Source organism: Zosterops lateralis (genome assembly GCF_965231275.1).
Source record: "Zosterops lateralis genome assembly, chromosome: 8".
NCBI classification, from domain to species: Eukaryota; Metazoa; Chordata; class Aves; order Passeriformes; family Zosteropidae; genus Zosterops; species Zosterops lateralis.
In genome coordinates this window covers 1,679,466-1,703,906 of record NC_139768.1, presented here as the reverse complement: position 1 = coordinate 1,703,906, position 24,441 = coordinate 1,679,466, and the positions used below count along the sequence as shown (strand labels likewise).

At 42.6% G+C, this 24,441-nt stretch overlaps 1 protein-coding gene across 6 annotated transcripts in view; it reads left to right on the top strand.

The window, feature by feature from the left end:
• The window catches only part of WAPL (WAPL cohesin release factor), a 123,992-nt gene that overhangs the window by 47,838 nt on the left and 51,713 nt on the right, over nucleotides 1-24,441 (top strand). For 4 of the 6 annotated variants that reach the window (XM_083866294.1, XM_083866297.1, XM_083866298.1 and 1 more), the window contains one exon: nucleotides 16,765-17,288. In XM_083866294.1, coding sequence (XP_083722420.1) covers nucleotides 16,787-17,288 — 502 coding nt within the window. In that variant the 5' untranslated portion in view covers nucleotides 16,765-16,786. Of the gene's footprint in view, nucleotides 1-14,242; nucleotides 14,511-14,831; nucleotides 15,164-16,764; nucleotides 17,289-24,441 lie in introns of those variants that run through there. The other 2 variants (XM_083866296.1, XM_083866295.1) reach the window with 2 other exon arrangements.

Sequence of the window (24,441 nt, the reverse complement as noted above, 5' to 3'; positions counted from 1 at the left end):
TTTTATGTGTGTAGAAAAGCCTTTAGATTCATGTCTATCTTAAATTACTGATGTATTGTAAGCTATCGAGTAAATAGAGAATATACATAGGCTTTTATATAAGGACAGACACTTGCAAACAGTGGAAGGGGTAATACTCTGGCACATCAAAGCCTGTTTATAGTGTAGATACACTTGTATAACAAGCAGAGCCATTCAAACCTACTCAACAAAAATAATTCTCACTGATACTTGGAGTTGTTGTGGGTTTATGACAGGACCTACATGGACATTTTCCAAGCCACAAATTATATATCAGAAGAGGTTGGGAGCAAGCAGTGGATTTAGATATTCAAAGTCAGTATGACACAATGCACTGTTAATAAGTAATTGACTATAAATGCTGTTCTCTACAAGGAGATTAACTGTGCTCTCTTTTGGAACATAATTACTTGAGTGAACTCCTCTCCTGGAAGAGAAATCAAATATTTGTGGGAGTCTTCTGGAGGTGAAAAAACACCCTGTTTTGGATTAACATAGGAATGCATTGTTATAAAATGTATATATATTTTTAAGTATAAAGTGACGCATGAGTATGTTGCAGTTATCTGGTGATGGATCCCTGAGGATTGTTGGCTGTTAAGAAAGTGTAAGTTTGGTTTGAATTACTGGCTTGTATGAAGCAAAGAAATCTGATGGAGTGGGGTGTGTGGTGCTGTGCATTGGGCTAGTCTTTTGCTGCTGGGGATTTGCCTGTGAGGACTAACAAAGCCTTTAGTTTATTTATTCATTCACATTTGTGCTTGCTTCCCTTTAAAGGAACTGAACCCCAGTGCCTTAGGAAAAGCTAAACTTTCTGCTGATTTAGCCAGAGCATAGTTTTATCTAGCTGGATCAAAGCTAAATACAGTGATGGAGACAGGAGTGTCCTCGTGTGCCATCCCTTCTGCTCTTAAACATGTCAGAGAAGCCAAGGTGGGGAAATACAGGGGATTTAGGAAAGGAAAGAACAAATGTGGTAAAGAGAGATGGATGTGGAGTGCCAGAGGCACAGTGAGCAGATGAAGCAGACTGAATGAAGAATGGTGATGGAAAGACTGCGCGCTTTCATTTTGTGTAAGAGTGATGGAGAAGTGTGTGGTTTGCCAGTTTTCACTCCCTGTCTCCAGGATGGTTACAGCTGTGACTGTGCAGGAGGACTGACACTCAGCAAGATGCTCTGTCTTCTGTACCTGCTGCCTGGCCAAGATAAGTATGTTTGGCTGACCTGGAAGTCTGCAGAGCATGTCTGTAGTTGCTGTGTTTGAACCTGTGCAACTGCAGATGGACTTTTTCATGCAGTCTGAGGAATGTCTGTGCCAGTGGTACTCTGAAGCCTCAAGTGAGACCACCTAATGTGGGAGTGACAATCCTACCTCACACCAAATCCTGGAGTCCCTGCTTGCTAGGTTCAGGTTACATCTTTTGTAGCAAGTGACTGGCTATTAGACAGCCAGGTCTGACAGAAGGAACAGTGGGTCTCCTGTTGGGAAAGTATAGCAGCTACACAATTTCCTCAACTGAGCAAAATCAGGAGTATGTCTTACACAGTTCTTTGCAGGACTACATCACCTTTATGGTCAAATTGTCAGAATTTTGAAAAGGTGAACCATTGCAGGTTGAAAGGTGAGCATGGATGGATAACTGTCTCATATTGCTTTGGACTTGCTGCCTTCAAGAGTGTTTCTATCTTTGCACTATGTGAGAGCTGCAAGTTAACTAAATGTCACACTGTATTGTGTTGTGTGATGTGCTGGCAAACTCTGCAGTGGAGTGGGACCAACCATGCCAATAGTGAAACTGTCCCCAGTGAAGTTCTATTTGCATTCCTCGTAAAGTGCTACTGCAGCCTCTGCAGGATTCAATTTCCTTTCTATTTTTGTATCATTTTCCAAGTCTGTAGTTAATATTGACTGACAGGGCCAGCTGAGAATCTTGGGATTTCCTATTACAGATAATTAAGGAAAATACTAATTCATGCACAGACAGATGCCTTGTTGTAAATTGCACTGCATGAATATCTTTGCTTCACTGCTAATTCTGTTTCCTACCGATTACTGAATCTGACTCATTGTATGAGGTGCTAGGGGCGTGCAGCAAGTTTCCAGCCAGGAGATGTGTAAAGAAAGCTGCAGAGAAGCTTGATCTTATGTTTTCTGAAGTGCTGCTCTTATGGAGCAGTTGTCTGAATTGTTCTGTACCCAAGATATATAAGAGCTTGTATTTTATGCTTTCTTAATGGAGCTTGGAGAAGGACCTGGGAAATGGAATTACCTTCATCAAGGACTTTTCCAGTTCACCTTATTTACAAATTGGTGTTTGGTTTTATTTTTGGCTAAATTTAGGCTTCCTGTTTTGTTCAAAAGAGAGATTGCTGTCAGGGAGCAGTAATAATAGGCTGTTCTGCAACACAGGTGAGCCAGAAGTGAGGATGGCAGCAAGGCAGGTGTAGAAAGTGGCCTCACCAATCCCACAGGACTTGTGCAGGAAGAGCAGAGAAGACCCAGGGGCAGCCACAGCCATTGTGGGAAAAGTCTGTAGGTGCTGAGTTGTGTCAGGGTCTAATGAGAAAGATGAGTTGGGGTTCAGATCAGCAGGGCATGTTAATTGTCACATAAACATGTAACCAAGTATTTGAAAAGAGAGTAGCTGGTGAAAGAAGTACAAAGCTGTCCTCTTCACCATCTTGTGGAATAGATCTGTTTCCTGGGAGACTGGCTGCTTATCTTGTCAGTGAAAAGATCTGATAGTAATCCCTGTTCTCTAGGAAGAAATGTGCTGAAGTCTCCTGAGTCATAACTTGCCAACAAGCAGAATGGTAAATGTTTGTAACGTGTCTAAGGACAATGAAACATGAGCAGAGAGGAAGGAGATCTGGACTTGTCTTGCACCTTCTCAAGTGTCTCCTGCAGAGGGATACCAGACCAGGTTTGCTGGAGCCACACCAGTTTGCTCCCATCTGCCCACACTGGGTACCAGCAGGAGGGACGTTCTGGCAGCTCTGCCTTTTCCACTCTTCTGCCTGATGAAGAGGTGGTTTGGGTGTGCAGGCTCAGGCAACAAACACCTGCAGCACAACTGAGGCTTGTGGCCCCCAACTGAGTTATTAGAGCTGCTACTTTGGAGAGGGGAAAGACTTTACAGTTGGAAACAGACCCAATTTTGTCTGTCATCAAGGAAATGCACAAGTATGGCCTGGAGCAGATCAGAGCTTACCCTTCAGCACTTCATCCAGATGAATTTTGCAGTTCTGTTATTTTAATATCCAAGTCACCAGTCTGAGGGCACTCTGGATGAATCAATGCTGCTGGCAGGCATGTTTAACACTAACTTCCTTGTGCTGGGGAAAATACAAATTTGATTCTTGGAGTTCATCAAGAAAGATGGGAAATTAGTAGAAATAAATAGGTTGTAAGTTTAATGTAATATGAATGTACTTGGTTGAGGTTGCTGAGTGTCCTTAAATACAAGGATATGGCAAAGTTCAGTAGCTTTGGGTTTAGGCTCTTAATATTTAGAGAGCTGAAGTTGGAGTATTCTAATGTATAGGTATTAGTGTGTGTACATATAAAGTCAATTTGAAAAAGCATATGATTCACTTGGCACTTAATAGCATATGGAGTTTATCATAGAATTATGAAATAGTCCTGCTGAGAAGGGACCTCAGGAGGTCTCTCATCCAGCCTCCTGCTCAAAGCAGGGTCAGCTCTAAGGTCACACCAGATTGTTCAGGGCTTTATCTAGGTGGGTTTGGAAACTTGGAAGAATGGGAGCTGCAGTCTCTCTGGGTGCCTTGTTTCCCTGCCTGCAAAGGCTTTTCTGTACCTGCAGCTGGAATTTCTCTTGTTATTACAATTGAATTAATATTGTAAAGCAAGCGTGTTGGATTGTAGTCGGGGAGTAATGTCAGATGCAGAGCACAGTGCTGGACCATGAGGGAAATGCTGCTGATGGGGCCAGAGGCCAATGTCTGCCAAATATCTTCTAGCTGGGGTCCAGGGGTCCTACTCATGGTTCTTAATTGCACATGGAGCTCAATGTCTGTGACTCAGCCAGAGTAGGGGCTGCTACAGAAACAATGCCATGCCACCAAAAGTACCCTGAAGTAAAAGAAGTGTTCATAAAAGTTATACTTGATTAAATCTTCCATACCTTGTTTTCCTGGGGAGTTTGACACATTTTTTCACCTGCACTCTAGGCATGATTTGTGTCTCTGTCTGCTGCTCAGATCTTTGTAGAGCAGCAAAAGCAGCATGGAATTGATGTGATCTTCTTTCATTGCTGCCCAAAAGGTTCTGAATAGCAACCCTGGAACAGAGTGGGCTTGTTGACTTCATTCTGCAGCTGCATGAAAAATCTGCCTCTAAGCCTGCAGCTTCAGGAAGACAGCACAGCATCTGTTCACATAAAAGATAGCTTTGAGCTTGTCTTTTTTTTTTAATAATGAGAAATTTAAACTACTGGGTTTGAAAGGAAACTTGGAAACAGGTTACTTGGCTTCCCTCATTTGCCAAGGAAAGCTTTCCACTTATCTTTGACAAAGGGCTGGATGGATTTTTTTTCAATTTAAATATTTTTGCTCCACACGTGGGGAAATTAACATCTAATTTATGAGAAGCTCCAATTTTGGTATAATAATTATGTGAATCTCTGTTTAGTCAAGATACAAAGTCTGATTTTTATGGGATGGTTCTTTCTTTATGTATCCCTTTATATGCATTTGCTCATCACCACGATAGCTTCCCATCAGTTTGTCAACACTGTGCACTTCACAGAAGTTATGGTTAACCCAGGGGCCAAATGCAGGGTGCCAGGGAGCAACATCTGAACACCTCATTTCCATGGGATTGTGCATAGTTCTGCTCTGATAAAGTTTAATGCATCATGTTTAAAAAAAAAAAAATCCAAAAAAACCAAAACAACATTCTTAGAGCTGATCTTGAAGTTGCAACATACTGCAATTTCTCTAAAATCTTCCTATTCTAATTATGTTTACAGGTTTGTAAGCCTGTAAATTATTATGGATGTGCTTGTAAAATCGATATTGAACTATTGCTTAGCAGATTTATAGCCTGACTTCTAAAAATGCTTCTGTAGTTGCTTTAGAAACTGTTGTCTTTATAGTCCAGCTTAGAAATTGTTATTGAGTACTGGGAACAGTATTTAATTAGCAAGTTTTCTACCATAAACCCAAAGTGTCCTGTCTGTCTGCTTTCCAGTAACCTGTAACAATATTCCTGCCTGTGCAAATCTGGCTGATGTGTTCTGTCAGAAGTGATTTTTCAACTTGAACTTTGGTACTAAAAAACCCAAAATAATAAAATCTGTGCATTCTTTGTTCTGAGATTCCTGGGCTGAGGCTTTGAGAGTTGTGCTGATTTGTGGTGGTGGGTGTTCATTGCCAGGTGGCCTCACCACTCCATAACAAAGTGTTTTTGTTTTCCTGGGACAGTTTGCACTGGAGACTGTCAGACTTAACCAAAATAGACTTTTGGACAGGAAGCTTCAGTTCCTCAAAGGAAGGATATGCAGGACAAAGAGGTAAAACTCCAAGGCTTTGTTCAGCCATGTCTGAAAGGACCTCAGTGTTAGAGATGAAATTAAGACAATTCTAACCCTACCAGAGGTAGTAAGGGGAATTTTCCTAATGCAATGGGGTTGTCTAGAGCTCCATCAGTGATGTTTATGGCCAGTTGTTTGGTGAGACCGTGGTTTAAAAACCTTGCATGTGTTATTTCCCTGTCATCACAGAAGGAATCCCTCAGTCACAGATTGTCTCAAACAGAAATATTCATGTCCATACACTGAAATAGTTTGCACAATGGATCCCAATGTAGAAAGGGATGAGATGAGAAGAAGAGGGAGAGGTGAGTCTGGTGCCCAGAGCTGTAGTACTGCTTTTCCTCGCTGTGTTGCTTCTGCTTGTCCCAACTGGCAGCTGAGGTGTCTGAGTGTACATCATGCATATTGCATCCATATTATGTGAGTAAAGCCTTGCATCTTGTGAAGTTTTATTGAAATTCTGATCCCACAGCTGTCACTTAGGGAGTTTCTTGGTGTTTATTCTTTTACAAGTGCTGGCTGAAATGACATGCAGGAATATCTGTATGACCTGCCAGACTGACACAGCTGTGACAAACCAATTCAGCACTACAAACAGCAGGGAGGTGTCAGAAGCAAAGCCATGAGCTCAGTCAGTTGTTCTACTCATGAGAGCTTCATTTTTGAAATCTGTGCTAAAAGGAATGCACCTGAAAGCAAATGGAGATAGATTAAATTACTTACTTATTGACTATAGTTATTTAATAAAATCACTAATAGGAAAATTGGAAATATGTCCCAGTGCACTCCAGCAAGCCAAAAAATCAACTGGCCTATCCTAATCAACAGCTGCCAGTAGCAAAATATATGACTTGACAATGCCTTCAGAGTGATAAAAATGCAGTTTCAAGCAGTTAATAATCAGATGAAGTCAAAATCTAGTTTTGAAAAATAAATACACTGTTTCATTAACTCTGACACCTGATTGTAGGGAGGTTCATAGCCTGAGCTGCCAAAAAATTATTAGTGATCCTAAGGGCAGCTGCATAAATTAATGCTGCTGCATTTTCAATGTTTGGGAACCTCTTGGTTTACCAGTAGGTGTCACTGGAGTCCAGCAGAGAGCTGTTACTGCTTTAAAACATCTCTGCTTAATCGAACCTTTATTCACAGAGGAACATTCAGTATTTGTACATGATGATGCAGGTACAATAAAAATGAACAACTGTGATCAACTGTGTTTTCCTGCCTTAGGTACTAATAACTGTTAGTGGATAATTCAATGATTTGGGAAAGATTCTGATGTTTTCCCCCTCTGCAGCATGACTGAATCTGGTCCAAATTGACAATGACCAAAGCGACTATTTTATACCAAGATGAAACCACTTAGCAGTGCCTGTAGGATTACTCAAGCCTTGCCCAATCTTATATTTAGTGGTGGGGAGAAAATGGAAAATTAAGCCAAAAGACCTAAATACTTTTTTTCCTCCCTTTTTTGGGAGTGTTGAAAATGAGAGTCTGGGAACTGATTGGGACAGGAAGGACCATCAGCTCTCTGCAAGACTGAGAAAGCATTTAAGGAGCAAAATTTCTTACACTTTACATTAGGAGACACCACACTGTGCTGATGAAGACTGCTTGGAATTGAGCTGAAGTAGAGCATGGAATGATTTTTTCCTTTTGAATAAGCTGTAGTTCCTGTCTGCTGTGTGTTTGCTTGACAGCCCATCAGCAGAGGTGTTTTGATTGAGATGAGCTTTCAAGTATGCTTAAGTACCTACCATCTGAAAGGCACAAAAAAAGCACCAAGCAGACACTGGCATGCTGTTCAGGCCACTCGGTATCATCAAGAAAAGATAAAAGGGGAATTTTGTTTTCCCCAAGCCATGGTACAAGGCTTATTCTTTATAAAAACCACTGGGGGGGACATTTTGATTTAGTCAAACCATCTTAGTTTGAGCCTAAACTCTTGCATCAATAACTCCTCCAATTTCTTTCAAATGTTTACCAAAAAAAAAAAAAAAAAAAAAAAAAAAAACAAGACTGTGCTGCACAATCAACATTTATCTCAGGATTTCAAGGTCACAGATCCAGCAGAGAAGTCTAGCATAAGGAGGCTGCCTGCAGGCCAGTGTATTATTAGAATAATAACGTGAGTTTGGACAGTCAATGCACTGCCTGCTCTGCTGCCCTCACATGTGGCTGATCCAGTAATGAGTCACTTCCGTGACTGGTCTAAAGAACCAGGCAATGCACAGATGTTTTCAGCCTTTTGTTATCATGAGCTACTTTCCTGAGTGAACTCTGCCACCCCTCATTAACAGCCCCTCTGTTTCACGCTGTGTGTGATCTTTGCTCATTCCATGGGACACGGTTGTATCATGGGCAGGGAACCTTCAGTGTGCCCAGGGCTGCAAAACTGGCACAGTGTAAAGCCCTGGACCTACTGGGCTCTTGTGCAACACATAACAGCTTTCTTTGTGCTGCTGCACTGTAGGCTGAGTAAAGGTGAAACTAATTTGTTCAAGGCTGTATTCTGGCAGGAAACTAATGAAGTCACTAACTGATATTTTGTTGCCTCCTACATTCCCGTGAGGAAATCTTCATTTAGGTTTGTTTTTTGTTTTTTTTTTTTTTCAATTTTCATTTTATGAGCCTAATTTGCTAGCTAGTACATTAATTCTGTCATGATGTTCAGGGACACGTCCATCCAGACCTCATTAGTTACACAAGTATTAATTCCCTGTGGATTTTCTTCTCCAACTGTAGTTGGTGTTGCTGTCCTTTGCAGGATTGCTCACACATCCTGGTTCCAGTGTACCAACAGATTTGTTGACCTGATACTGCTGGGCTTTAATAGTTTGCAACTACTCTAGAAGTGCTTAATTACTGGCCTCTTTTTAAAAAGTAGAAGCAAGTGCCTGGGAAATACAAAGGTGAAAACAAAACTCTTATAAATTAAAACTCAAGGTAATGTTACAGCATCTCCATATGACAGCCAGATGCAAACTCAATAATCAAAACTAAGAGGACAAAGGAAGATAAAGTGTTGGTCACATACCTGCCCTTTTTAAAAGACTGGATGAAGGAAGCAAAGTAACAAAATAAGCAATAGAAATGGCTGCTCCTCTATTGCTGGAGGAAGAATAGAATAGAAAAATGACAGTTGCACCAATGAGCATGTTATAAGAACCACTTTCTTGATGGGTTCCCATGTTTTTCTTTCCTCAACAAGCACTATGTTGACACACTTTGGTAGCTTTCCTTAAAGGCTGTTGCTATAAAGACAGACAGAACTTCAACAATAATGTGAAGCAGAGAGATCTTAAAAGGAATCAAAAAAAATCAGGAAGAAGGAAAGGTTGATATTCAGTCTGGTCATCCTACAAGGCTGTGAGAGATCTCAGGTATTTGAGAGAGACAGCAGCCTTTTATTCCTTATACAGCAATGGGAACTTGCTTTGTTCAAAGGATGGAGGAACCTAGACTTTCCTTGTGCATTTTACAGTGAAACTACATCCTCACTACAAATGCCTTTGTTTTGGGTTTTGTTGGTTTTTTGGGGTTTTTTTTGTTGTTGTTGTTTTTGGTTTTTTTTCTCCTGAAACATGTTGGCACATCATAAAATCCTCAGTGGGAAACAGCACAGGTGGTTACTTTCTCAGCAGAGCTTGATGGGAACATACTGCATAGCAGAATAAAGCCCTGACCTTGATGGTTATAACAAGGTGAAAGCTGCTTTCTGCTTTCCCACTAGTGTTTCACCACAGGTTTTTCCAGTAGACTTACAGGCTGAGCACCTAGGGAAAAAAAGCTGCACAGAAAACCAGTGAGAATTTCGCCGTAGGTGAACGACTGCTGATGGTTCATCGAGTAAAACGAGTCTTTCCAGAGGCTCTGACATTGCAGGGCCAGTGCTGCCTCTTGCATGATTGCAACAGATGGGTGTGCAGGCCAGGGAGAAGGTGGAGTAGCACAGCTTTTTCTGCTGTCTGGGCCTGATTTAGTAATGCTGTGATCCAGGGAACTTTTATTTTTTAAATCGTGGAGAACTGGCCCTTTGCTGCACTCATACAAGCATTCCTTTGGTCTGTCCAGCAGTGTTTGTTTTCACCTTTTGGTTACTAAACTTAATGCCTTGGCTTGACCTCCACATATGAAAAGGCAGCTACTGAAAATTATGATCCAAAGCCATATAAAGATCCCTTGTTTGAGTGCCTTTTAGTCCTTCTTCTCAGGGTTCAGTGTCAGAAATGAGCAGTACATTATCCATTGGAAATACCTCACTAAGAAAAGCCATATTCTTGACAGAAATTATACTTTGCTGTACACTGGTTGCAGATCTCTCCCCTCTTTCCCTGCCCCTGTACTGTATGCTTTGCATGGCAAGGTTTTGGTAGCAGGAGTGGCTTCTGTGAGAGGCTGCCAGAAGCTTTCCTTGTGTCTGATACAGCCCAGATGGACCCACCCCGGCAAAGGCCAAGCCCAACAGTGATGGTGGTCAGGTATAAGAAGGGAAGAAAACTTCCAAACTGCAGCTGGAGAGAGGAATACGTGAGAGGGGAAGGAGACAGAGAAAACTGACAGCAAAGTTAAGCCTGCGAAGAGGGAGGATGCAGGGAAGGTGTTTTAAGATTTTGGTTTTATTTCTCATTATCCTACTCTGACTTGATTGGTAATAAATTTAACTGCTCTTCCCAGATCAATCCTGTTTTGCTTGTGACAGTAATTGGTGAGTGATCTTTCCCTGACTTTTTCTTAACCCATGAGCCTTCTGTTATATCTTCTCTCCCCTGTCTAGTTGAGGAGGGCAGTGACAGAGTGGCTTTGGTGGACACCTGGCATCCAGCCTGGGTGAACCCTGTGCAGCCACTGCAGCTCTCAGTACAACCCTGCTGTTCCTGCCCTGTGCTGCTGCTGGGGCTGGTGCTGCTGCCCTTCCTCCAGCATGTTAACATCAATACTAAAGTCTAAGTCATTATTTTAGGAGAAAGTGGCTAAAATATGTAATTAGTTACTTGGCGTGTCTCTTCCCGCTCCCCTGGCCTTTGCTGTGCAAATATCAAGGGAGAAATTCTCACCCCAGTGAGTGGAAATGACAAAGGGCCCTGTGCTCTCACCCCTGTGTGCCCGTGACATTGGAAGGGCAGCAACAGGAGCACGGTGACTTTTGGCAAAGAAAAAGCACCAAATGTGTGTGTTTAGCATTGTAGGTGGTGCTGACTGGGAAAGCACTGCAGCAGCTGTGAGTGCAGCAGGACATCCTCTTCACCCCCATCCCTGCGCACCTGAGAAACAGGCAAGGAAGGAAGGAAGTACTACAGGAAGCTGAGGACTTGGAAGGCAAATAGTGACTAGGCTGAGGTGCAGAAGAACAGGGAAGAGGCAGAGAAGGAGGAGTGGACTGAGAGGCTTTCACAGTTGTGAACAGAGCAGTTTAGGCACGAGGAGCAATGGGGAGAGCTTTCCTGTGATCTGTATTTGCTTCTTGGACAGTGCTTCACAGGGAAACAGGGCAATGGGTTATCAGCTTATTCCTTTTCTGTGGGAAAAGGACTGGAGCAAGGGTGAATTACGGTGCTAATTCATGTACTTGATATAAAGGATATCTACTGCTATGGTCCCTTTAAAACCTGTAGCCTCAGTTATGCTTCTGTTACTGTGAAATACTATGTTTTTGTCCATGAGGCAGCACTGAGAAACCTTCCTGACAGCTCCTGGAAGGATGTGACTGTCTCCCTCTGCCCCAAGAGTATCTACTGCATGGGGAACCACCTGTTTTCCTACTGCATTGCCTCCCTTTTGTTTTGGAAGAAACTGAAACAGTTTAAAATGTTTTAATGTTTTTGAAAGGGTCTGTACTAGGCTGCAGGAAAATTCTGTATTGTTTGGCCTGCACAGGTCCTGGCACAGAACCTCAAAGAGAGAACTGAGAGGAGTCCAGGGTGTATTAAGATAGGATGTATCCAAATAACTGTTCTGTCCCTCTTATGTGTTCCTCCTGCTACTATGCTTTTACCTATTTTAGATCCATCTTTGATGTATGTGAGCTGTGTTTTTCAGGGCTTTCTGACTTTATTATAAACAGCAAAGATGATGGTTTCTCTTTGGGGGGTGGGGGGAGAGCAGTAATGGGAAGCTGTAGGATTCACTTTGACTTTCCACAAAAATTTTTAAGGTAGAAAAACTCCAATTTGAAGATGGCTGCTTATCTCACACTGCTGTTCTCATGAACACAAATGCCAGAGTGGAGTGTTTCATGGGCTGCTTTTTTTTTTTTTTTTTTTTTTTTTGAGAGGATTTGTGTGGTTGGTGTTTTGTTTTGGGGAATATTTTTGTGTGAAGGGAGATGGCAACTACCAGTAATATAATTTCACAAAAAAGCATGAAATGCCTGTTAAATTCCACCCTCTGAGAATAAAACATACCTACTGCCAAACACAGATGGGATTGGGGTTTATTTGCTCTGCCATGGTACTTGCATATTTGAGGTGAGCCAAATGCAAATGGAAATAGCAAAGCTTAATGTGTTAACTGCCAAGTTTATTAAGATACAGGGTGTCAAATTTTCCAAGTATCTAAAGTATGTTGGGGCAGTAAAACTGGCACATCTCTGCTGTTCTTGAACACAACGAGGTTTGTGCTTCATCCTAGTAAAAGGCTTCACTTACAGACTTGTGCTGGTACCCAGGATAGGCCAGGCAGCACATAAATGAGTTTAATTTATCCTCTGTTAGTCATGGGAAATTCCCTCCTGACCATGAATCTGCAGTGGCTTGGCTTACTCTGTGTGGGGTTTCTACAAAGACTGGAAATACGGCTGGAAATATGAAGCTAGCCCAGGGGTGTAAGGTGTGTAAGAGCTTTCAAATGACATCCAATTACCATCATTAGACTGCAAAATTCTCTGCATTACTGTATAAGTGACTTAGGTAGCCCAGGCTTTACAGTGGAAACAGATCTCATTTAATTTCCACTCCACGAACTTCAGATTAAAATAGAAACTATTTCCTAATAGCTTCTTGGTGTTACTTCCTTACTCTGGCCATTTTCTTCACTTTTTCTGGTTCTCAGGACAGACTGTGATGTTGGAAAGAACTTCTCAAGCCTCAGTGTTTGGAGCTCTCACAGTTGTGTTCTCCTCTTTGTCTAACAGATCAGTCACCAAACAAGACTATGCAAACTCAAACAGGTTTAGCCATCCATTTTACTCTGAGAGTTTAAATGAGCTGTTCAGTAGCTCTGATCAAGAACACTCTCAGGAGAACAATCTCCTCACTTTTTGTACTAAATTACAAATTTTAAAGTTTGTAGTCTGTTTTTCAGCAGCTCTTCAGTTACTGAGTTGGGTGGTGAGATAGAGATGAGCTTGTAAGCCTTGTCTGAAACACAACACAAGCCTTAACCACATTCCAAATGGAGCTTGTACTTCTCCTTGCAAGGCCCCACTGGTTTTATCTCCGCTTTCTCCAGCAGCAGTTGTATAGTGGCTTTAGAGAGCACCTTCACAGCATGTTTGTGCTTCAAAAGTGATGCCTGAAAGCTCCAACACATCAGTAGGGATGAGGCAAATACCAGATTGACTCAAAGGATCACTAAACAGAACCATGGTCTGGCATCTTCTTACTGTGAGGCAGTGATTTGGCATTGGATAAATGTAAAATTAAGAAAAAAACCAGAGGTATTGAGACAACTCTGATCTCTCCTGCACAGTGAAATCAGCCTTTTAATTAGTTCTGCATTTGGGACTTGTATTGTAAAGCCTCAGACAATGGTTTGAGTGTGAGACTGTTGTGAAACCATTCTGGACTCCAGGATTGTAGAATTTCATTTGACTTTTCTGAGTTACTCACTCCTCTGAAAAGTGACCAAATTCCATTTGTGTGATGTTGGTTTTTAAATGTTTTTCTGGTCATTCATCTCTAGTTTTCTATCCCACAAGGATTTTATGGACTATTGCCTACAAACTATAAAATGTTGGATTTGGTGACTGTTTGATGCCCCATACACATTTTGCCGCACGACAAAATCCTCGTGGAGCGTTTTTTCCCCTCTGCACAGCACATATCATTAATGAAAGCCTCAAAGGTGTGCATAAATCTCCGGCGAGTGGGTGGCTGTAGCAGCCTGTGGCAGTGGGAGCTTGTGAAAGGCACAATCTCACAGCGGGCACGGTGTTGGTTCCCGGCCCGTGTTTCCTCTCGGGAGCGGATGGCACCGGGCACCCACCGTGAGTACAGCGGGAGCGCCCGGGGCTCCTGCGCCCCGCACCAGGCACTGAAACTTTCACTGGAGTGCGCTCAGGGCCGCCTTGCCCGGCTCCGGGGCCGGGTTCTGACCGCGCACAGCCCCGGGCCGGCCGGGCCCTCCGAGCCCCTCGACGTGCGCCGGGAGAGGACACCCACCTGGGCCCGCCTTTAGAGCCTCCCCGGCGGCGGCGGCGGCTGTCACCAGGCGGGATACCCCGTTCTATCCCGGCTCAGGCCGCCCCGCCGCGGGGACCCGCCCTCCAGCTCCGGGGGCCGTGCCCAGGCCCGGCGAGGCCCGCGCCGCGCCGCGAACTACAACTCCCGGCGGGCACCGCGGGGCCGGGCGCAGGCGCGGAGGCGGCGCGGGCGGCCGAGCGAGGCGCGCGGCGATTGGCGGCGGCGGCGCGGGGCGGGGCGCGCACGGTGACGGCAGGAAGGAGCGGGGGCAAATGGCGGAGAGATGGTCCCGGGGCCCGTCCCGAGCGCGGCGATAATCCCGGCGCGGAGGAAGCGCCGCCGGAGGAGGCGGCGCCGGGGGCCCTGACGCCCGCGACACCCCGAGAGGCTCCCGCCGCCGGAGGGGCGGAGGCGTCCCGCAGGGCCCAGCGCCTTTCGCAGGCGGCGCTTCGGCGGCCCCAAGCCGCGGCCGGAGCCACATCGGCCGGGCCCGCGCCCGGCACCGCCGCCCCCGCTGCCGCCGAGGTGGGTCCGGGCCGGGGGGCGGCGGGGCCACACGAGCCATAGAGCGGGGCCCGCACCCCGCGGGGAGCAGCACCGCCTGAGGGGCGAGCGGGGCCGCCGGGCCGGGCCGGGCCGAGCGGCGGGGCGGGAGTTGGCCCGGGGTGAAGCGCGGCCGGGCCGGGGCCGCCCCGGGCACTTGTGTAACGTGTAATGGGTAATGTGTAATGCGGGGCGGCGGGGCGGCGGGGCGGAGGAGGCCACGGGCGGGAAGGGAAATGACATCAGGGAGCGCTGGGGTGAGCCGGTTCCGCTCAAACCCCCCCCAGCCGCGGGGGGAGGGAGGAAAAAAAGAAACTGTCACCGTGGGATTTCATCAGCTCCTTCTGCCTCCCTGCATTTAACCTATTTTTTCTTGCCTTTGGTTATGTAAGAGGAGCGGTGTAGAGAGGAGCGATGAGCAGGGGTGGCTGATGGAGATCCTGGGGAATTACCGGGGTTTTTGTCTCCGGCTGGTGCTCAGAGTTGGGGCAGGGAAATGCGGGAGAAATGTGTTTGGGGTTTTCCCTGTATTTCCTCCGAATGGTGCGGCACCATGCGGGAGAGGGAGGCAGGGGGTGGAAACACAGTGAAATCGGCCGAGATTGAAACTCTGAGTGAAAAACCAAGAGCAAATTGTAAGTAAAGAGTAAAAATCCTGATGCTCTCGTGTAAGGAGGCACCTCTTTATGTCCTTAAATTTAATCTCAATCTAAGATAGGAGTTTATAGCATATTTATATTTTCCTGATGCTCATCTTTTAACCTTCACACATTGTAGTGAGTATTCATTTGGGTTTTATATTTTGTTTTAAAACTTCTTATGAGATGAACTTTATTTTAAAATTTATAAATAGGAAAATGTGATTCTGCTTTCTGGAAATGAACTCCTCTTGACTACAGGAATTTTCTCTTTGGAGCTGTAATTAAAATCTGTCATTATCTTTGCACAGGCTGGAAATGCAGTGTCAAAAATACTTATTTGAGCACTTCTTATTATGCTTAATATAATAAATACTTATTTCAATCTTGAGGGTTTAGGAGAGGCAAATGTGCTAGTGGTGAGTGAAGTAATTTTTTCTTTCCTATAAGTTGTTAGAAACTGAGATATTAATAAATAATTTGCTTTAGTTTCTAGAGCTCAAAACCCTGGCCTTTCTGGTCTAAAATATTTTAGTTACGGTTACAAATATTTACAAGCATCACCTAAATAAAACGGGTAATTTAAATTTAATTTGCTGTTTGCTTTTTAAAGTACATGTAGATAGGAAATAGAAAATAGAATAAAGTGATAGAGGGACATTTCTGGAAAGCAGAATTTGGCAGTTTTGGCAGAAGCAAGACTAATACTTCAGGTTGAGAAACTCTGAGTGTTGAGATGAAAATTAAAACAGGAATGACGTTATAGCACATATTTGGGGAATAATAATAAAGCAGTTGTTTGGAACAAATAGATCGTGAGAAGTTCAATAAAAATATTTTAACTGCCATTTTTCATATACTTTATATGAACTTAGTTAACACTTCAAAAGCTAGCTTGTGTTGATTCTGTAGCTTGTCTTTTTAAACAGACTTTTTCCCAGTATGGAGAGGAATTTCAGAGAGAAGGATGGACTTGATTAGATTCAGGCTGACTATAAAGAATTGCAATTTCCTATCCATGTTTGGGCCAAAAAGAGAGAAATAGTGGTTCACAAAACAGTTATGAGAATTTGGGGTTTATATTGTCTTTTGCCTAGTAGTTGAAGTAAAGAAGTTGAAGACCTCTGGCAAAAGGTCTTTTTAGGCCATTTTTGTGCTTTGCTATTGGGCTCCAGGAGGGAGCTGCGTGTTCAGATGTGGTGAAAACGCTGCTGAATTGTTTCATGATGTTTATGATAGTGCCTTCTGTACTCGAAAATATAAAATTAGCGCAAAGCAGTACCATTCTTAGAAGATTTTTCTTGAGGACTCGTTGTGCCATTGGTTTGTAAATGTGTAAGCAACTGAATTTAGATTTTATATTTTATTTTATTTATATTATTATTTATATATATATTTTAGTGGATGCTTAGTGCAGAACTTTGTGCCATAATGACAATCACACATGAATGAGTGAGCCTAGGAAGAAGCAGATGATGGATCTGTTGTGTGCAATGTATATGCCTGGTGTTCATCAGCTCAATAAATGGTGGAGGTAACAATCATTTGTACTGGGAGGTTGTTGAATTGATGTTTCTTCTTTCTCTCTTTCACACCAGAGAATATGAAACAGGAGCCAAAATGACCTCCCGATTTGGAAAGACCTACAGCCGGAAAGGGGGAAATGGCAGTTCCAAGTTTGATGAAGTGTTTTCCAACAAACGGACCACCCTCAGTACAAAATGGGGAGAAACCACCTTCATGGCCAAATTAGGGCAGAAGAGGCCCAGTGTCAAACCAGATGTTTCTGATGTTCCTAAGAAACCCAAAGTTGAAGATGAGGTAACAGAGGATCCATTTGGATTTGACAGCGATGAAGAATCTCTTCCTGTGTCTTCAAAGAATGTCTCACAGGCTAAAAGCTCCTCTCAGCTGGAACCTGGTGAAGCTGCTCAGTCTGAGGACTTCACTCCTCTACTTGAAGCAAACAGCAGAATTAATCAGCCAGACAGTGGAGAAAACGTTGTCTCCAGCAAGTGCATACCTTTTGACAATACTGTTCCTCTCTTGAAAGAGAAGAGCACAAGCAGAAGTGTGGAAGATGGAGAATGCAAGGGCAGCAGTGCTAAACTTGCAGCTGCAGGTGTGTTTGCTCAACTGTCCCTATGCTTCTGTTTCCCTCTGATTTTTGCTAATCTCCCTTTAGACTTTGTGTTATGATTAAGGGTTCTGATAAAACTGTGGGGCAATTCTTAATTATAGACAATTGTAGAGGATATTCTGACTAAAACATTCTGCATTTTCCCCCCTGCTCTGAGGCCTGTGGCTCTGTAATCTGTGCCTGCACATCGAGGTACGGGGCTGTAACTTCAGTGCAGTCCACTCAGTCCAGTTATTCCACAAAATAATGGAATAATAACATTCCTTTTCTACAATTGCTCAGTGCATTTGTGGTTTTTAAGCATGCATTTTGAACAGTGATGAATTAATGGTAGAATTTAGTGTGATTATGTGTTTACAGGCATGAAGGTGCAGATACAGCTTGGACCACGCTTTGTTTCATTATCTGGGTGGAAAAAGTAGTTTTCTGAACTTGAGCTGCAAAAACATTTTCTGTTTGTAATTAGCACAACACAACCATGTCAACGTGTATCTAAAAAACTTCAGACCTGTGAAATTGCATTGTCAGACTTCCTTGTGGAGGTGTTTTTGGGCTCTGGAGTGTTTGTAAGGTAGCTTAATACTTTTCAAGGGGAGTTCTCATTGAGCTGAACATCACTGTGATTTTCTTCAAGTCATTCTTGGAAAAGATCAGATGTTGTTACATCTCATGAGAGGCTTTTGTATAATGGGCTGATTAAAGCACAGCTTCTATAATTGGGTGGAAGATCACTTTAGATGAACCTAGATGAAGATGACACCTACTGACTTGCTCTGGGTTATCAAAATCAATTTTAATGAGAAGAACTTACATAACTTTCACTTCTCAAATATAGTTAACCCAGGGATTGGAAATTTAAGTGCACTTAATGCAGTAAACAAGAAGATACCGAATACTAGGAGTTAGTCACAGTTCAGTTAATTTTAATATATATGTTAGGGATCTAATTCAAGAAAACCCAGGAAATGCTGATCTGAGCTGTAGTTTGACAGACACATTGGTAGGATGTGTAGTTGTCTTTTGATCTTGCTCTTTATTTTAGCTGCTAAAATATTTCTTGCTTTCATAGGATTTTCAGCAGCTGTCTATAACTATGATTCATCTTCAGACTGGAAATAAAATTTATGGGATTTTAAAGGTTGAATATAGTTTTCATAAGAAATGGAGTAAGTGTATTCTCCAATATTTCTAAGAGAAAGAAATAGTAATGAGTTTCCTTGGTTGTTAATGAGGGATTGTAGTAGAACAGGTTTTACAGTGAAATGGTTCCTTGTAGACAACTTTTGTCAGAACAGTATTTTTCAGGTTGGAAAAGAAAGTGAGAGAGCTCTGAAAATTCATACTTTGTGAAAGGCCAAGAGGAACAGACTTGAGCAGTTTCACTGGTGCTTCCTGATTCCAGTCCTGTGGAAAATAATAAAATATTTAGCCCAGAAAAACTCGCTAATTTGATGCTTATTTAAAATCTAGAGCTCCTTGCTAGCCAGTACTGTGCATATCACAGATACACAGCTCTGCAGAGAAGGGAGCTGATGAATCTTGGTGGATAAGTCTGTCCAGCCTTTGGGTGTGGTGGTGGTCTGAGTGCAGAGGGGGAGGTTACTTGAACAGCAGTTTAGTGAAGGAATTCTGTTCTCTGAAGTGTTTGTTACTGATTGCAGTTCAGCCACAGGTAGTGAAGGACAAGGTGTATCTTGGTCTGATGGTTCTGTTCTTTCAGTCTATTACATTCTGTTGATACCCAGTCAGATGAAGATAAAAACCCTTTCCGTATCTTTCTTCAGAAATGAAATTCAGTCAAGGATGAATCTTTGCAGAGCATCCCAGGAAGATCTTTGGTTTCCTTACCCTTATTTAAAGACTGCAGCCTTGGTGATAGCGTTTCTTTTCGTTAGTGTAAATAAAACTTGGATGGTTTAAGCTGCTGTTATGCTTGTGTGTAAACTGATCCAAAACAAATAAAAGTTGTCTCGTTGTCTCAGAGGACGTTGCTCAGCACACTGAGCAATTAGAGATAGTGGTGTATAGTCAGCCAGGGTAAATGCAGGTACTTCAAAGGCTTCTTTGTTGTAGTGACTGTTGAGTAAAGTTTAATGGGGAGGCTCTTTCAAAACTCCAGAGAGTTAATTTGATTGATTTGGGGTAGAGTGTAAGTGTGTGTGTACCTCAACTGCTCACGTGTCCTCACCCTCCCCATAATGATTTTCCCCTTCCTGGTGACTCTTGAACTCCACCAGGTTCAACCAGAGCCGTCCAAAGGCCTTATAGATCCTTGGGACAGCAAGCTGGGCTATTCCTGATTAGGGAAGAAAGGGCTGGGGGTGGGAGGGGAAGCGAGCAGGTAGAGGAACATGAATATTCCCAGGGTAAGGAAGACAGCAATGAATATTCCCGGTGTAAGGAAGACAGAGTGCAATGTGAGCTCAGCCTTAACCCACATACAGCAGTGTATCTCTGGGTATGGGAAACCAGCCTGTGCTGGTATACTGATGTTGAATAAAGTGCTTGTTAATTTGTTTTAAAGTGCAGTTTGCTTGTCCTTGTCCTCATACTGCCTAGACAGTGCATGAATAGAGATCTCAGGACACCCAGAGAGGATGAGCCATCTTTGTATCTTAATTCTTAGCCTGGGTGAAGAGAATGCTAGGAGTAAGGCTGAGTTGAAAAATGTGACTTACCATGGATATGCACTGAGAGGTGCAGTTAATTCTGCTCCACTTGTATTATCCTGCCTCAGTGGCCATTTCTTTGGGCATTAAAATGGAGGTGGTGCAATGTCAGTTAATTTTAGCTAATGTTTGGTATTAAAAAGCAGTTGAGTTGGGAGTTTGTTTTAGCAGTTGGGCAGCCATGTAACACAGTTGAGATTCTGTATCTTTTATTTAAAATGGTAGAACTTTCTGGTCTTTTTTTTTTTTTTAATAGCCTTCAGCTAGTGCTTGTAACAATCTCATTTTAAAGGCTTTGAGAAGCTCTTAATGTGGAAAGCTGCTCATAATCTTACCCTAATGTTGCTTGATCAAGACTTAACACTGTCTGAAGAGCGTCTATGACTAATCCTGGATGTAGCAGGTAATTTGCAGATGGGGGTTTAGGTAAATTTGAAACAATGAAAGGCTCTTCAGTATTAATAGTCACTGTTAGGTCATCTTTGTGAAGGTAGGGGGAACTTGGTAGCTAGGAAGTAAGAGAAGGCTTTTGGGTACAGAGATGTTTCTCATCTCTGCATACTTCATATTCCTTTTCTGCGTTAATTCTGAGTGAAAAAAAATAGGTATTTAATCATGCATTAATGGAGAAGTATTTTAATTGGGCATGGATTAAGTCTGGTTTGTTTTAGAGCTTGTGAATTTATTTCTTGAAAATGTGTTTTGCTTGCTGTGGAGAAACAGAATGACTTAAAATATCTCTCCAGACTACAGAAGGGCACAGGAATTGTGTCCCTTTCTGCTGTGTTGTAATGTTAAGTACAGATTTTGTGCTTGTTGTGTTGGCAGTGACCTTTGAGGGGGCTCTTTAAGATTAAAAGAACAAATTATTTTTTTTTTCTCCTTAACATTTAGAGCAATAATGAAAACAGCTATTCCTCATCTTGTCATTTGTTACTATGTGCTGCTATTCAAACAGGTCTTGTTCTGGCAGTAGTTTTGCTCTTGGTGCTATAAGAGAGCATTTGTCTGTTGACTGCTGTTTGATTCTTTTGTTTTTCTAGGTAGTTCTTAATGCCCTCATTTTTCACTCGGGGCTGGGGCACTTCTAAGTAGCAAATCAAAATGGCAAGTGTAGTTCTTAAGAAGTTGTGCTCATGCAGAGCAGGAGCAAAGGGATATCGCTGAGCACACTCAGCCACTTCTTGGCCCAGGATGCAGAATGTAGTTGTGGTTGGCTGCTGGAAAAGCACAGAGTAAACTGCAGAAAATGGATGCCCTTGAGGAAGGAGAGGGTTGAAGTCACTGAGTCTGTTCCTGACACACTATCCTGATAGTACCTTAGTGACTGTGTGTGCAAAGCCTCTGCATCCTGCTTGTGTGGGTGGGGAGCCCTATCTTTAGAGTTCAGTTTAAATTCCCAAATGCAGGTTCGTTACATAATTGTGTTTGACCACCAGATCGTCAGGGTATTCCTTTCAAATTGGTTTTAAACTTCTGGTTTGTGTTTAACACTGACATGGACATTGAAGATAATAGTTGGGCCAGAGTAATATCTTTTCTTCCTCTGCAGAGTTTTTGAGAGGAACTTATTTACTTTGTGAGGAAGAATTTCAGTTTAGTCATTTTCTGTCCAAAACTGGAGCAGGATTGGGGGAACCTGAATGAGGCCTGAGCATTTGGCAGTTTTAGGAGACAGCTGGCAGCAGCCATGATTAAAAAGAACTGCAGCTGTGCTCTGGCTGGGTCAAAACATTAAGGAACTGATAGCAGAGAAGGGGAAAGGTCTGCCAGAAAATACGTGTGCCCATAGAATTTCAGTGTTAGGAGGTTTGTTTGGATGGTGGTAGTTATGATGGGTTTATCCACATCAAGTAGATGGCTGGGGTTTATCCACAGCTCCTCTCTTCTTTAGTTGCTTTTTGGTAAGTTTTCCCCTTTTGGAGATATCCCCTTTCCCTTTACACACAGAGTTTTCTTGCTGTATCACTAGCCCATGTTCCAACTGGTGTGATGGTTGTTCTCTCTCTCTCTCTCTCTCTCTCTTTTTTTTTTTTTTTTTTTTTTTTTGTCTTTTCAGCTGCTCCTTCTTTAGTGGTGGCTTGTTGGATTTTTCCTGAGGTGTTTTTCAAAAGTCTGAAGTGGTTGAAATTCTCTTTAAATCTCAGTGTTTATACGTGTTTGTTAAAATGGCAATACAGAAAAATACCCTGGTGTTTAGGAAAGAATCTGATTTCTTCAACATATTTTTCTTAATGACAGGGTAGTTTATACTTTGTACGTCCATATACAGAGAACGTGGAGCTTTTTTTCCCTTTATTATTCCCCTTTTCTACACAACACTGGAGTTTGCAATCCATACTTATAAAATCATTCTTTCTTCATGGCCTTGTACAATGAACAGTTTTTAAAAGATCATAATTTTGAGTGCTTCTTAGTTTTCATGGTTAAAAAGTTGAAGTAACTTTGCATTGGAAACAGTTGGTCAGTGCTTGTGGAAGAAAAAAAAAACCCTCCTAAGGTTCATACCTTTCAAGTGGGCCCAAGTATGCAGCAAGCAGAAACCAGTTGGTAGGGAAGCCATTTCAGACTCAAACTGCTGAGATCTTATTAATTAGATGGAAAATGTTCTTATAGTTCATGCTTAGTTCATATTTTCATTTAAGAAACTGCTCTATAAATATTAAATATTTTCAGCATATTCATGAGTTCTGTCTCAATTCAGACTGACTTAGTGTCACGTATACATTTGTTTTGACAATTGTTAGCTTTAATTTTTTTTTCCATCACAGCTCACCCTGGAGAAGTTGGTGACAACAGGTATTTGTGGTGTGTGTGAGCCCCTCATGGTGCCCATGACACTCAGGAGTTGTTTATTTCTGGCTTTTTTTGCTGCTCTGAGCAGCAGATGCCCTTCTGAGCTTGGAGTGGGGAGGAATGTGTCTCTCATTGGACTTTGCACAACAACTCTTGCACTACAAAGTGCAGCAGCTCTTCTGCCCGTTGTGTTTTTCTCCACTTCAAAAGTCATCTTGTCATAACACTAAAAACATTGCCTGAGATAAAGGCAAGGGATTAATTCAGTGAATGTTTTCTGCACAAAAGGGAAGGTGGCCATGCCAGCCTGCACCCCTGTGAAAGGCTTCCACTTCCATTTAAATACAAGGACTTTTTAGAAAATTTAAAAAATTATGCACTATCTGCCAAGTGTACCAACATGACACAACTTCTCAGAATGCCTCCTGGAAGAAGCACATCCTCCCAGTGGAAAAAGTGTCTGAGGAATTACTTGTGTGACTGAAGCAGGGCTGCAAGGTTAGAAGCAATAACACCCTGGGCAGGTTCAGCCTTTCCTGGGCTGCAGCCAAGGCACTGGGGGATGTTGTGCCAGCAGCACGGTCTGAAAACACGGAAATCTTGTTAGGCTCTGGGAATGAGAAAAATGGTCTGTTGGAGATGCTGAACAGTGAGTTTTACCAGACTGACAGATGCATCCAGGTGATTTGAGAGCAGGAAAGGTGTCTGGGGTATCTTCTGTCTCATGTTTAGAAGAATAGGTAACTGGAATGGAGACACAGTGTCATTGAGAACTTACTTTAAGTAACAAATCAATTATTTTCATGTAAATTGTCTTAGAATTTTGGTATTCAGGGTGCTGGAAAAGGAAACAAGACAAGCAAAAGATTCTTAAGGAAAATAGTGCTGTCATGGCAGTAAATTAATTCCCATCACTGTAGGGTTTTCTGTGAGTTTTTTTCTGCAAAAGAAGGTGCCACTTAAAACATCTGCAAAGAGTAAAAAACTGTCTGTCCCACCTGCATGCAGACTTGTTGGGAATTCAATTAGAATTTGAATTTAGAATTCAAACTTAAGAATTTGTAACCATAGCTATGGATGTGGTTCTATAATTTTAGCTATTTTAGAGATTGTCAACCATAAAACTGGTCTTGGGAGTCACATCTTCCTGTCTTCTTGTCTTCTCTTCATACCTGCTAACAGGCACTGCTTTTCAAGATCTCATAGGCATTAAATAGATACTTAATTCAAATAAATTTTGCCCATTTCATAAATCGTGTATTTTGTTTCCATGGACTTTTTTTTCAGAGTTCTACAGTTCTTCAGTCAGACAGAAAATGGATCAATGGAGTTTAGTCTGCAACCTTTTCATCTTACCAATCAAAACATTTAATTTCCAAAGCATAATGAAATTTGTTCTCTAGTTTGGAAAAAAGCATGATTTCTCTGCAGTTCCTGGTTTTCTGACTAAACCAGAGATGACTCTGTGTCTCAGTTGGGATCTCTTCCTGGAAACAGGGGATGTGATACCAGCACCTCTTTAAGCCTGGTCAACTGCAAGCTGCAGAGTGAAGTGATCACTCTGATGATGCTTGAGAACATTGGTGGTGGTGTAAATGGAGCCATAATAAATGTTTCCAAAGGCTCGGGGACATCAGGCAGAGCAGCAGCTCATAATGAGCTTAACAAAC